This window comes from Echinops telfairi, unplaced genomic scaffold (genome assembly GCF_000313985.2).
Source record: "Echinops telfairi isolate 266 unplaced genomic scaffold, ASM31398v2 ScPeMD7_7475;HRSCAF=8513, whole genome shotgun sequence".
NCBI lineage: Eukaryota > Metazoa > Chordata > Mammalia > Afrosoricida > Tenrecidae > Echinops > Echinops telfairi.
In genome coordinates this window covers 11,751,991-11,767,786 of record NW_022111379.1, presented here as the reverse complement: position 1 = coordinate 11,767,786, position 15,796 = coordinate 11,751,991, and the positions used below count along the sequence as shown (strand labels likewise).

At 39.9% G+C, this 15,796-nt stretch overlaps 1 protein-coding gene across 1 annotated transcript in view; it reads right to left on the bottom strand.

The window, feature by feature from the left end:
* Positions 1-15,796, bottom strand: part of SCAPER (S-phase cyclin A associated protein in the ER) — a 346,349-nt gene that overhangs the window by 213,086 nt on the left and 117,467 nt on the right. The window contains exon 18 of the mRNA XM_030889085.2: positions 2,237-2,363. Within this exon, the coding sequence (XP_030744945.1) occupies positions 2,237-2,363 (127 nt within the window). The remainder of the gene's footprint in view (positions 1-2,236; positions 2,364-15,796) is intronic.

Below are 15,796 nucleotides of genomic sequence, written 5' to 3'. Positions count from 1 at the left end.
TAATGATTCTTGTTATTCCAGGCAGTTTTCCAAACAAAAAGGAAGCTTGTTTACACTTCTTAGTTGAGAAGCATAAATACCGTCTGCTGGATGGCATTGGAAGGATCAGTAGAACGCTACAGAACAGAGTGGCACGTACAGCGAGTCTGTCTTGGCTAGGGACAAAGGTTTCTAGTTAGAAAAGTAGCAAAAGGATCTTACTGCTGTGAAGTTGAGATTCCAAGGTGGTCCCCGCAGTGTATACATACTCTGAGGACAGCTTTAGAGCAAAGCTCCTGACACAGATCATTTAGACTGGGAGCCAGACTACAATTTCTCCCCCAATTATATGGACTCAGAGGCATTCCAGTAAACTGTCCCTTTGTGAATGAAATAACTCAGCTTTTCATACTGAAAACCTTTCCTATGGAGACCAGTTTACTTTTAGAATGTGATTATTTTGATCTGAAACAGTATTTAGGATAAAAAAGTCGCAAGATACATGTAGTTGCATCTTCAATGAAACAGTATGTTCTCATTATAAAAGCGATTCTTTGCAACGCTTATCAAACCACTACACATTCCACCTAGCACATGGCAGTTTCTGAATGACCTGAGACTCTAAAATCGATGTCTTATGCAGGAGAACTGCCCGACTGCCTCATTGTGGACTTGCCCAAATGAACATCTGTCAAAATCGAGGCGGAACATTGTCTTGTAAAGTTGGTAATTCAAGAGCCTGACAACCTAGCTGTTTTATATCTCTGAGGCATCAACCACGGGTCAGAGCAGTGACTCTCCAAGTGTGGACCTTGGACCAGCAGCAACAGCATCACCAAGAAACTTGTTAGAAATACAGCTTCTTGGGACCCACTCCAGAACCCACTGGATCACACAGGCAGGGTGAGTGAGGCTCAGCAACGATGCTTCCCCAAGTCTTCTGCAGAGATTCTGAGGCAGACTGAGTTCTGAGACCCACGCCCACCAGGGAAATGACTGCTCATTGACTTCGATACAAGCATGTTTGAACAGTACTCTTTGTAATCTCTTTCTCATACATACATGTGCAAGCACACACAGACCCCCCGCTATAAAAACAAATGTTCTTGTCAAGGGAATGGATGAAATATTGTAGTATTAATACATGAAGTATTTACTGTACAATAGAGAAAAGACCCAGCTTAATATACAGCGTAAAAGCATAAATGAAATTTATAGTCTTAATTTTGACTTATAAAAATATAAGAAGTCTACGGTATGACATTTTAAAAAGCAAAACTACAGAACACATTGTTTAGCAATATATTATACGTTAAGGCAATAAAGTCATTTTATTTTAAAACAAAGAAGTGATATACCTTTCATTCTTCACAGAACTGAGTTCTGAGGGTGGTAGGGTGGGGGCTATCAACGAACTGGTCTAGTTCTTAGGTTGGTAGTGAATTCACAGCTGCTCACTGCATTTATGTACGTTTTTATCGGCATATCTTTTTATTCACATCCAATTTCACATAGTAAATTTAAAGGCCCCCAAACAAAAAAGCAAACAAACAAGAAATGCAGCTAAGAACAACGCTGGCTATTATTTAAAATAGGAAGATAACAGAAACCACCTAAATGCTATCACTTACGTTAATTAAAGCGTGCTTGTTCATTACAAAGGGTTTTTAAAGACATGCAATAAGACACCTGGAACCAAAAAAATGTGTAAGGATATTACAAGATGTTTATTTCTTCTTTTTACATGTAAGTTTTCTTCTATGGTGAATAATGAAAATTCTAAAAATCATTAATGATTATTTAACTGTCATTGAGACATTTAATGACACTAAATCATGAAAGAAAATACAGGTCTGTTTGGACACAAGAAAGAAACCGGTCTTTTGTGGGCTCCTCCTAGTCTTATGGGCTTGAAATGACTCAATTTTATATTTTCTCTCATAAAATTGTGTAATAAATTTTATTACTATTATTTCTGATTAAATAATTTCATTTTATTTGTATGCAGAAAGGAGAAAATCATGACTTAAGAAACCATATTTTTTCTATTGAGGGCTTCAATTAAACACCTTTAATTGAACAACAATTAAATCTAATTTCATTAAATCAAAAGTAAAAAGAAAAACCCACCCTGTTGACTGGCTTGTGGCAATGCAGAAGAACGTGAACATGGAGAGGACGCAGGGCAGCCCTCTGTGCTGCCACAGTGAGGAAGGACTATAAGGAGTAAGAGTCAGGGGTCAGTTTCCTCACATACCTCCTTTTCCAATATTCTAGCGATTTCGCCTAAGGTCCGATCCAACGCAGAGACCTTATTGTTCGCCCACGAGCCACTGTCTTGTACTTGAAGCTGTTTTAGAAGATCTTTGGCTAATCTCTGAAGTCTTCAATGCACAATGAAAAAGAAGAGTATGAATAAATTCAACTATAATACTTCAGTTTCTTCACGACTTCAAAACACCAATTATTTTCATTATTGAATTTGAAACTGCTCCTTAGGACACCAGGAAGATAAGGCCTCAGGCTGGCATTTACTTTATGTTCATGACCACCAACCCCTCCCTCATGGCATGAAATAGAGCCAGAGGGCAGAATTATCCATCCATAGAACAATCTGGAGCAAGTGCTACCATCCAGTTCTGTGTGATGCTGAAACCAGAAAAGAGCAGGGTACACAGGAGGTGGAGAAGTGAGAGGATGAAGGTAGGGAAGTGAGTGCACGCTGCGATTTAAATCATGAGGCAGGCAGGCACTATAGTGTCCATCCCCATAAGCATTGTAAACTCTCAGAATGTCAAAGTCGCCATGTTCCAATTTACAGGTGGTTTGGGGATAACCTGTCAAGGCCTCACCATATGAAACTATGCAATCTATGCTTGTACGAAGACAATTAAGTAATTAGAACAAATTTTCTTTTCACACGAGAATAACAGGTATTACCCAGATTGTAAAATTCTCTAGTGTGAGAACTCAAAAGTGTGGATAAAAATTCTTCGTAACCCCTACTTCTGTCCCATACACGTCACTCTCTGACTAACCACCCTAGCCTTTTCTTTACTTGCTTGAATATCCCACTGACAGATCAACAAAAGACACTCACTAGGTTCTCTGGGCAGTGGATCTCTCCACCATTTACCTAGACATCATCCCTGTCTTATTTCCATTTTAGTCTAAGGTAGCTTTCGTAGACCACCATTATCATCGCTTCCTTACAAATCGTCTCCATTCCTTTCTGTTGCTCTGCATGTTGAATCCTATAAGCCAAATCCAGCAGTGGTAACAGTTACTCATGTTTCTTTCATCCTATGAGCCCTGGTGGGGCAGTGGTTACAAGTTAGGTGACTCCCCTAATGAGTTACAGTCTCGGAAACTCACCGGGGCAGTTCTACTCTGTCCTACTGGGTCATTATGAGTCAACATCAACTCTGGCAGCGAGTTTGGTTTTGGTTATGGGCCAGGGATTACTATCAGTGCCTTGCATGGACTAATTTATTTCGCTTGATTAATGAACAGCCAGTAGCCTGTGGCATGCCTACATCTAGGGGGGGAAATCTACATATGTATCTATAGATATAGATATATACATACTGTGGGCAAGATGGGTGTGGCCACACACTCACCATCTAACAAACCCCTCTCTAGTCTGTACACTCCACAAGACTTGTTTCCAGCCTTCCCCACCCTGGTCTAAGCACCCCTCTCTCCTTTTGTCCTCTACTCTCACATTTCAGAGAGAAAACTCCAAGTATTCCAACAAGAAAACCTTTCCTTTCTGCCACAAACGCTACAAGCCTGTTTGCATGCTGCCCCAGCCTCTCCTTTGTCTCTCCTACTACAGGGGAGCTCTTTGCAACAGATCTGCCCCATGCAATATGTCATTTGATTTTTTAAAAATTGTTTTATTGATATACAATTCATACATCATACAATTAAATTGCTTGAAAATATTAAAAAGTATTGTGTAATCATCACTACAATAAGTTTTGGAACATTTTTATCATTTTGTGCTCATTATTAACTCCCCATTTCCCCACAACTTCCCCTGCCCTCAATATGAAACTATTAATCCAGTTACTCTACAGATTTACCTATCCTGGATTCCATGTAAAGAAAAACATACGGGGAAAAATGAGGACCTAATGTCGGGGGTTTAAGTGGAGAGAAAATGTTTTGAGAAACGATGTACAAATGCGCTTTACACAATTGATGTGTGTATGGATTGGCATAACAGTTGTATGAGCCCCTAATAAAATGTAAAAATAAAATAAAAATAAAAGAAAAGAAAAAAAAGAAAAACATACAAACAAAACAAAACAACCCAACAACAGTAACAAAATAAAACAGAAAAGCCTCAATTTAAAAGAAAGTAGAAAATAATAAAAACTAAAATAAATTTAGATTGAGTCCAAAGGGAGGACAAATGATAAAGTGTTAACTTTTAACTTAACGATATCTATCCATTGATTTCTTGACTATTGCTTCTGTGGGTGCTGATTGTTGTGGTAGTTACATAATCTGTTGTCAATTTGAGACTTGAGAGTGCAGGGGTAGAGTCTAGCCTGTCAATCAGGTCACAGCTGGATGACCTCATTTGGAGGCGCTAAGGAGATAAATAGCTCACTGGAGGTGGCACACATGCTCAGTACCCTACGGAACATTCTTGTTGACAAGCCAGATGGAGACAGGCTGATGGCAGCCAGAGCCTCAGAACTGGAGAACCCTCATGGAGACCCCTACCAGCCCTGAGATGCCTCTACTGCCACTGGATCCACAAGACTTCCCACCCACTGGCTTGTGATCTTCCTGCATTTGGCATCATTGCGTGTATTGTGTGAGTCTGTAAGAGGAATTTATAGATTGGTATCGGACATATGGGCTAATATCAGACTTAAGGACTTGATCTAGACTGGGCTGGGATAGTTTCTTAATGTACAATTACTCTTTATATAAAGCTCTTTCTTATACACATGTGTCTATATTTGTTTCTCTAATCTACCCAGACTAAGACAATTGTGTATCCAAATAAAACGAAATCCTTGACGACTTCAGTCTTCTCTCAGTTTATCATGTTGCTTAGTATAGTTGTGAGGATTTTGTTTTATGTTGAGGTGTAGTCCATACTGAAGGGTCTCTGATCTTTACCAGTAAATACTTCAAGCTCTTTTCCCTTTGAGCAAGCAACATTGTGTCATTTGCATAGTTATCCTTCAATCCTGAAGCCACCTTCTTCTTCATAGTCTAGTTTCTCAGATTATGTGCTTAACCTTCAGATTGAATAAGTATGGTGAAAGAAGACAACTCCAACACACACCTCTCCGGAATCTAAATCTCAAAGTTTCCCCTTGTTCTATTCTAACTCATTGCCTCTTTGTCTGCAACAAACATTCTTCACAATGTTATCTATACGCAGTTAGGATTCACATAGTCAAGTGCTTTGGCACAGTCAATAAAACACAGGTAACTATCTTTCTAGCATTCTCTGCTTTCAGTCAAGATCCATCTTACATGGACAATGAGATTCCTCATTGCACAGCCGCTTCTAAATCTGGCTTGAATTTCCTGTAGTGCTCTGTTCATGTATGAGGGAGCTTCAAAATGTTCATTGAAAAATGGAACTAAAAGATCATGGAATTTTTCCAAGGACTTTAGGGGGCCTCTTTCTACTGTTCAAACCATTTTAAAATTTCTTTGGCAAAATTTTACTTGCATGTGACATCAATACTAGTTTTTGACAATTTTCCCATTCTGTGGGTTTCTCTCTCCTTGGAATGGGCTCATCTATGGATTTTTTTCCTAGTAAGTTGGCTGGGTAGCTGTCTTCCAGGTTTCTTGGCATCAAGGAGCGAACACTTTCAGCACTGCATCTATGTGTTGAAACATCTCAGTTGATAGCCCATCCATTCCGAGAGTCTTGTTTTTCCCCCCAATGCTTTGGCTGCTTGGACATCTTCCTCCATATCGTCGATACATGATCATATGCTGCCTCTTGAAATGGTTAACAACGGACTGATTCTTTTTGACACAGTGACTGTACATTCTTCTTATCTTCCTCCATCATTCACTCTTTTGCCCACGGCATCCTTCAATACTTCAGAGGCTTGAAAATTTTCTTTCTGCTTGAGAAATGCTTTGATTTTCTAACTCCAGATCTTTGCGTGCCTCATTATAATACTTTATCTTGTCTTCTAGAGCCCTTCTTGGAAATTTTCTATTCAGCTCGTTTACTTCATCATTTCCTTCATTTGCTTTAAGTACTCTATGTTCAAGAGCAAGTTTCAGGGTCTCTTCTGATATTCATTTTGGTCTCTTTTTTTTCCTGTCTTTTAAATGGCCTTTGGTTTTCTTCATAGATGATGTCTTTGATGTCATCCCACATCTCGTCTTCAATCAATAGTATTCAATGTATCAAATCAGTTTGTGAGATGGTCTCTAAGTTCAGGTGGGATCTAGCCAAGGCTATATTTTGGCTTTGGTGGACCTGTTTTAATTTTCTTTAGCTTCAACTTGAAGTTGCATATGAACCACTGATGTTCTGTTTTGCAGTTGGTCCTTGGCCTTGTTCTGACTGATGATACTGAGTTTCTCCATTGCTTCTTTCTTGAATATTTAATCTGGTGCGGTCTATTTGTTGTTGTTTTTTTAATCATTTTATTAGGGGCTCATACAACTCTTATCACAATCCATACACACATCAATTGTGTAAAGCGCATTTGTACACTCATTGCCCTCATCATTCTCAAAACATTTCTTCTCTACTTAAACCCCCCGGCATTATGTCCTCATTTTCCCCCTCCCTCCCTGCTCCCCCCTCCCTCATGAGCCCTTGATAATTTATAAATTGTTATTTTGTCATATCTTGCCCTGTCCGACGTCTCCCTTCACCCACTTTTCTGTTGTCCGTCCCCCAGGGAGGAGGTCCATATAGTTCCTTGTAATGAGGTCTATTTGTATAGTCACTGATTACATTGTTGAAAAAGGCATTTGCAATGAATAAGTTGGTGATGGAAAATTATTTCCTGAGATCATTTCTATCATCAAGGGAATATGTCCAGCAGGAAATCCACCTATGTTTCCAACTTTCTCATTCCAATGACCAGTAATTATTAATAAAGCTTGAGAACATGTTTGATCAATTTCAGACTGCAGAAGTTGGTAAAGACTTTTAACTTCATCTTTGATATTAGTGGTTGGTCCATACATTTGAATAATAGTAAAAGGTATTACTGAACTCAAAACCTAGATCTCTGATCTCAAATACTAAGTTTGTGTCTCACTAAATCAAACCGAACCAAACCAAACCCATTGGCATCAAGTCGGTTCCAACTCACAGTCACCATACAGGATGGGGTTGAATTGTCCCTGTGAGTTTCTGAAACTGTGGATTTTGTGTGGGGTGTGCACACAGAAATTTAATTTTGCGAAGGATGGTGGGCAAATACTCGGGGCACACTAGTGGCAAGCCCACCTTGCTTGCATTTCTTTCCATAAGTAAAAGACGGCATCTCTGGAGTCCTTGTCGGAAGCCTCAATGACTGTAAACTTCTTACAAGAGCAGAAAGCCTCATCTTTTTAAGAGAGGCTGGTGGTTTCAAACTGCTTACCCTGTGGTTAGCAGCCCAATGCCCCACTCTGCCACCTCAAATGATGAAACCTCATTCACAAATTTTGTAGAATAAAAACTTCATTGACAATTGTATTTACATAAAATTAAAGTTTTTCTCAAGGACCAAACAGCCTATTTATCTCAAAAGACCCAGGGTTTCAAACTGGTTCATTCTAATTCGATCCTCTCTTGGGAATTTGCACTTCCACCCCACATCAAATTCTCAGGAGGGGGCTGAACTGGAATGAATTAATCTAAAGCTCTCAAAGGCAAGAGTGAACTCTTTCTAAACCTAAGCTACCCACTCGGTATTTACTTTGATAAATCAAAGAATAGTTATAAGATAAATGAAAGAATAAACCCGCTGGCACAGTGGGTTATACTATTCAGCGGCTAACTGCATGATACACAGTTCAAAGCTACCAGCTGATCTGTGGGAGAAAGATGAAGCTTTCTACTCCAGAAAAAATTTGTAGTCTTGGAAAACCAAAGCGGCAATTCTATTCTGTCTTATAGGATAGCTATAAATCAGAATCAACTTGCTTGGTTTGGGGATGTACTTGAATCCTGGTTCCAGCACACACCCTATGTGTAAACACTGAGAAGGTCTTTTTCCTATTTTTAACTTCCCTGTAAGTCACCTACTTCAAGAGTACAGATAATATTTTGGTTTTCCCTTTTGGATCTTGTGAAGATTAGAAATAATTAATGGAATGTAACTAACACCATGCATTAAAGTAGGCATTCAGTAAATGGTCAACTATTATTACTAGTCATTGACAGAAGGTCTTTTTCTGACAAAGGTCTTAATATAATAAAGGGAAATAGAGAATATAAAAAGAAATAGAATAATAGCAACATACTTCTTTTTCCTTCTAATCGAATATGGGCTGGCATCCCATCCGATTAAAGTTACTGACCTTATCGTGTGGGAGAACATTGGCAGCGAAGTTCATTGTGTGATAGATAAGTAGCCACTTCAGCCTCTGGCTGAATAAAACCTGCACACTATGTAACTAAATAGCTTAGCCATAGCAACAGATGCATAGGAATCTAGCAGTATTCTTACCAAGAATGCTCACATTCCACTGAAACCAGGGGTACTTAAGAGAGGCACAGGACCATTTTAATTCACAGAATACAAGAGGCTTGGATTTCACCCCGAGGTAAATCAAATCTGGGATTCATACGAACCTACCCTTCAAGAAGAATGCCAAATCAAGAGATGCTTTGGTAACATGAGCTAAGCCCCTGTCCCACTCCCTACCTCCACAGAAGGACCACAAATAACATAGCCCCTCTCAGGAAAAAGCATCAAATTCTGATTGATACTATAAATAGTGACAGCAGGTGGATAGAAGACGAACATTGAAATCGGTGTTTTCCCTACAGTGCAAGAAGTTGCTCAAGGGACCCAGTGTTTCATACAGAGGCTGCGAGTTGGGCTCCCTCTAGCAGATCATTTTTCTAGCATGAAAAGAAAAGGTGCAGGCTGCCTAACTCCTATCCTAGAACATGAGAAGTCTGTCAGGTAAATGGCTTTGTGGAGAATGTTGTAACATCAGATAGTTTCTTTTCAATACGTGAATAAATTCCAACAACAGGTCTACGCTCCAATCTGCCTCTGGGAAACAGGAAACATAGAAAGTACCTCTCGAAGGGGGCCCAAGTTACCCCCCAGCAAAGGTCTGGGAGTCCACTGGGGTCTGTGCATAGATGTGTCCAGGCATAAGACAGGGCTGGGGAAGTCTTAGGAAATCAGGTGGTCATTTGGTGGAAGTGAACTTCACTCCAGAAAGACAAAGACATCAACTTGCCCTCTGCCCTCTGTTCTTTTATTTCCTCTATTTATAAGTTGCAAGGTTTAAACTTAAGGACAGTTAGTCCCCTCTTAAAATAATATACTTATACTGTGCCTATATTTCTAACCACATAACCTTAAGAAATCATTTGGTATCTTTTGGCATCCCTAGATAAGATGGGAGGGGCGGGGAATCAATGCAAATATTGGTTGTCTTTTTTCCCTACCTGCCAATATCCCTTCTTGTGGAAATGGAAACCACCTTGCCCTTTTAGAGGAGCCTCAGTGGCATAAGGGGTTGCACGGTTGGGTGCCAACAGCAATGCCAGCAGTTCGAAACCATCAACCACAGTGAGGGAGAAAGACGTGGCTTACTACTGTTGTGAAAAGGTATGGTCTTGTAAAGCACACAGGCAATTCTGTTTTGTCCTATAGTGTCACTGTGAGTCAGAATGGACTCAATGGCAGTGAGCTTGATTTTCTTTTCCCCCCTTCAGTTTTCCCTTGTAAGGAACTAACCCACCCCCATTCACAGCTTTGTGTGCTAGATAAGCTCAATGCTATCCAGTCATTACTGCTCCCAAGCCAACTCAGTCTTTCAGTGGATAACACAATGGAATGTATGTTGTCTTATTGAGTTAGTTAGTTTATTGTGCCAACCTGGCCGATAAACACGTGGAGTTAATTGAAGGGCCAAGGGATAAATGGCTCGGTGAGCCTCGCCTTTTGAGTTCTCGGATCTCTTGCTTTGTGATAGTTGGACCAGGGTGCAGCTGCCTTAGCCATTTCCTTGTTTCGGTTGGCAGGTTTCCTTTCTTGCAGGCACTCCCCGAGGAGAAGTTGCATGGACCTACCCCGATGCAGCCCTGGGTGCTAGAGCAGCCGTGTGGAGACCCCTGCCAGCGCTGAGATGATTACCCTTTCACTGACTCAGCTTTCCTCCTGCAGTCGGCATCATTGCATCTGTTTTGTGAGATGGTGGAGGACTTTGTGGATTGGTGTTGGGCATAAGGGTTAATGTTGGACTTGTGGGCTTGGGCAGCACTGGGTTGGGATGTTTTCTTGATGCACATTTAACCTTTATATAAAACTCTCTCTTATACATGAGTTTCTGTGGATTTGTTTCTCTAAAGTACCCAGACTACAACACTTATAGAATAAATAAATATAAAGTATGTGTAATAAGTACAGCAACCTATATACATCTTCATTTCTATATTTATCTCTCTATATCGAAAAACTTGAGTTGACTTTGAAATCTCCAATTTGAACATCACCATTGAACTCATCTGCAGTCCTTGCCATATCTGTGACTCTTCTCCAGCAGGGTGCAGCACCTGCTTTCCACCTTCCTTAGCACATTTACTGACTGGCCAATTCCCCTCTCTTTAACCAACCAGCTCTTTTGGTTGTATGTGCACAGTGACCTCACTGCACCGGGTCTGGTTCCCCATGCCTGGTTCTCTCATGCTCCTTCGGTTTCAGCACCCTGGGCCAGACTTCCTTTCACTTGGGCTCTGGCAGATTCTGCTAGGCTGATCTTACAAACAGATATGTTCCACACTCTATTCTGACTCCCCACTGGGCCATGGAATCTGACCCCATACATAAGCCCCACTCACCCTACCTGGGTTTTCAACCTCACACCAAGCCATTCATCTACACAAATGAATGCCCCCTTCCTCCGCTAAATGTTAGCTGCCCCACGATGCCACTGCTAAGCCCTCCCCATCTAAGACAGATGCCAACTGGGTGCTGCACCACCTAATTGCTTCAGAATGGAATTTTTCTGGAAGGAGGTGGCATAACTGGAAAGAGAGAAGGGATTTTTGATTGTTGTTGTCGGTAGTGGGGCTTGCGACAGCAAAAACAACAAAATAGAAAAGTATATACTATAAATGGGCAATAATAGGAGCATTCTTGGATAGATTATGGGATATCCAAATATAATGCCTTCTATCACTCCAAACCAAACCAAACCAAACTCATTGCCATTGAGTCAAAGCTGACTCATAGTGACCCCTCTGTGGGTTTCTGAGAATAAAACGCCCAGTTTTTCTCTCACAGAGCTGCTGGTGGTTTCGAATTGTTGACCATGTGGATCGCACCCCAACGCACCACCATAGCTCCACTATCTATCACTGTTAAGCTAAAAAAGTTCCTAAAGTATTATAGGTAAAAAAACAAGTTGCTAATCAAAATGGGCAGCATAATTCTATTTTATAAAGAAATGGGATTCAATTGGAAAAAGACATAGGATTAAGTGCAAACATGACTATATGTACACACATATATATGCAATATTATACATAGTGCAAATATTATACATAGTATTTGTGCATAACATGAACCAAAATGTGTATCCAAAAACTTCAAGTAGCCGAACTGTCCATAAGTAGCAGAGTAAGTAAACAAGCTGAGTATGTTTATGCATTAGAATACCTGGCAATGAAAAAATGAACGACTGTTAACTGCAAAAGGATGGATAAATCTCAAAAACATGCTGAATAAAAGAAACACTATGTCACATTATTTTATTTCAAGTTTATGAGGCTCTAAAACAGGTGATTCAAATCTACAGCGCAAAAAAAAAAAAAGTGATTGCTTCTTGAATGAGGAAGAGTGAGGCAGGAGGGGATCGACAGGAAAGGATAGATGAGAACTCCATGGTAATGTTCTGGAATAAAGTGGGAGACAGAACGGGCTTTCGACTCCAGTGAAGAGCGAGTCTCAGAAACCCACAGAGACAGCTAACTCTACCCGGACCGACAGTGTCACTGTGAGTTAGCATTGACTCGATTGCGGTCGAGGTTTTTTGTCTTAATAAAACAAAAGAGGGCTGGAAAGTTTAGGAATAAAAATAGAACCAAAGTGTATTGAGAATTAAAAATATATATATGCCAAATATGAGGAAAGGCTTCAAACGGTTTGTGGAAAACTTCCATTTTCTTAACTACATATTTCCATGAAATTTTTGAAGTCCTCTCATATTTGGAGACACATAGAAAATATAATAAAATTTAAATCAAAACCTAGAAAAACTGAATTAAAAAAAAAAAGAAATAGCCAAAAGTGGCTCAAAGTAGTAGGAAAATCACACAGACAATAAACCACAGAAATAACTGAAAACGTAAATAACTACTCCCTAAGACAGATGTCACCCTCCCGTGGTTTTAAAGGGGAAACCTGTCGAAACTGCAAAGAACAAACATCCCATGTTACATTAACCCAAGCAGAACAACAACAACACAGAAAGGATGAAAAGAACACTGCATATTTTCTAAGGTGGTTGTAATTGGATCCCTAAACTGCGGCTAAATGGGATCACTGTTGCTAGCCCACTGCCGAGTTGACTCTGACACATAATGACCTGACTGAGGGCTCCCAAGGCGGCAGATCTCTACAGGAGCAACAGCCTGGCCATTCTCTCATGGAGCAGCTGGTGGGTTTGAACCACTGACCTTTTGTTGTTAGCTGCCATTAAGTTAGCCCTGCAGTCATGGTGATCCCATACACACAGTAAGGAAATGCTTCCCAGGCCTGAGCCATCCACTTGATCAGTTTTCAGAAAATCGCCAAGCCTTTCTGCCTACACCAAAGGCTCTCAACCTTCCTCATGCCGTGGCCCTTTCATACAGTTCCTCATGTTGTCGTGACCCCAACCATAACATGATTTTCATTGCTACTTCATCACTGTCATTCTGCTACTGTTATGACCCACAGGATGAGAACCGCTGGCCTAGACCATCTTGGTCTGGAAGTTTTTTTGAAGTCCATTCAACATCATAGCAATATGAAGGCCTCCACTAACAGATAACGTGTGGTTGTCCATGAGGCGCGCCATCTGGTAACAACGAAGGTGAGGATTTTACCACCGAACTACCATCGCTCCTATGACTACTGCTAAATGCGGTCAGTATCCTTAATCCTCAGCACAGCCTACAAAGCAGGTGGTAACATCTTCATTTCAAGGAGAGGAGATGAAGGCTGTGAAAGTTTCAATGACTTCTCAGTTTAAATAACCAGTAGTACTGGTTTGGACAAGTCACGCTCCACAAGGATTGTACACGTTTGACCCCTACAAAGCAACGAGTGTCAGTCCCCACGTCTCGACAGTATAAGCACAGAGGGCAATGCCAGATTTCTAGATCTCAGCCAAGTTGGTCGGTCAGAAATGGTCACTGTGTTTTAACTTGGTATTTCTCTAATTAAAAGTAAGCTTGCCATCTTTTCATGTGTTTAAAATTAATCTACAAAAACATCTACATTTTCCTTGTTTTGTCGTCATTGCTGTTGTCAGTCTATTCCATTTTTTAAAATATTTTATTGTGTTTTGGGGGTTCCCACTTGTTTTACTACTTCAATCTTATCTGCCTTTTAAGAACTCAACTCAGGATTCACTACCTCCAAGAAACCTTAATGGCCAGGCTGGGTGAAGTGTCATTTTTCTGGGTGCACATTAATCTATGCACATAGCCTTTGGGAGTTATATCTGCCTAGAATTGTTGAGGTCATGTTAAAAAATACACACTTTCCTTTGTGTAAAGAAAACACGTTTGGTAAACAAGGTAGTGTTATTCTTTCACCCTGATGCTCAACTTAAAAGTCCAGAACTCTTAATAAAATATGTTCAATGCCCAACATCAATCCCTTTATCCCTTGACTGAACAAACTTTATGTTCTACAAGAAATCTGAGTTCTTCCATATTTTATTGTTTTTCTACAGCGAGATTGACAGTTTAGCAATATTTAAAAGTCTTGGATTCAAACGTGTGTGTTGACACACCTCATAATAAGGGTGGATTTAGAGAACATTCTGGCTGAATGAAATGTAAATCACAAAAGCACAAATATGATATGAGACAATTACTAAAAAGTTCAAATCCACCAGCTGCTTCTTGGGAGAGAGATGGCACTATTTGTTCCCACAATGTTGTACACGGTTTGAAGGAGTAGAGAGAGTCAGTCGGCATGAGTCGGATTTGAGTCAGTGGCAATGGGCTTTGGTTTTCATTTTAATCAATTAATTTATCTCATGTAATGGTCAAGTTTAACATTAAAGGGAGGGGATATCAAAGAGTTCAAGAAGAAAGAAAATGTTTTGAAACTGATGGTGGTAGCAATGCACAATTATGCTTGATCAAATTGAATTATGGATTATTATAATAGCTTTAAGAGTTCCTACTAAAATGATTTAAAAAAACCCAAAACATTAAAATGTATGTAATTTAAAAAAAAATCAAATAAAGCTCCTTGGCTCACATTTTCTTTGAGTTTCTTAAAAACGTCCTACTGTTGTCTTGGTATGCATGCTGGTCACAGGTCTAAAGGTCTATCTTTCCCTTATTAGTGGGTTGATATAGTTCCCTGGCGGTACAGAGAATTTCTACTAGGTTATTTGATTCTCTAATGGCTTCTAGGTATATCATCACAGCATAATTTGGATCCTCTTGTTACCACTTTTCAAAATGTTTGTTTCTTTTAGGATTTCAATGGCTAATAATTCCAGAGAAATGGGAAATAAAGGTAGTTACCTGATAGATGTTTCGTTTCTGATAAGCAGAAATATTTTTCTTGTACATATTAGTAATTGTTAACACATCCCACAGCATATCTGTGGGATACACACATTCAGCAGAACAACAACTAGCTATAAAGATTCCTCAGAGTGGGGCATTTGTTTCTTGATTTTTATCCATTATTAAAACTAACAATAAGATAAGTGATTATCATCACGTATAAATATTTGGGCACACTTTGCATTATTTCACTCAATAGCCAGAGGTCTTAAGTGAACTTTCTAAGCTTTTGACTTTTTTTTTAAATTTAAACAAGACTAGACCAGTCTTCCCACCACTAGTCTGTCGGTTTGTTGCTCAGTGGTGGTTTGGTGCTGTTGTGATGCTGGAAGCAATGCCACTGGTATTTCAAATACCACCAGGATCACGGAAAGTGGACAGGTTTCAGAGCTTCCAGAATAGAAACAGAATATGAAGAAAGAATAGGCTGTCCACTTTTGAGAAATTAGCCACTGAAAATCCTCTAGTCAGGATCAAAATATTGTACGATACCCAAAACTCCAGAAGCAAAACCTTGTCAGAGATAGCTGTGCCAGAAGATGAATCCCTCAGGTCGGAAGTAACTACAGTAAGACTGATGTGAATGGAAGCCTACGGACTTTTCACTTGCTGATGGTACATGACTCAAAGTGAGAATAGCTGTAAACATCAATTCATCATTGGAACTCAGAATGCATGAAACATGAATCTAGGGAAATGGAAACTTCTCCAAAATGAAATGGAACACCTCAAGATCGGTATTGTAGGCATTAGTGAACTGGAATGGACTGGTATGGGCCATTCTGAATCAGGAAGTCATACGGTTTACAATGCCAGGAATGACACAATCAAAAG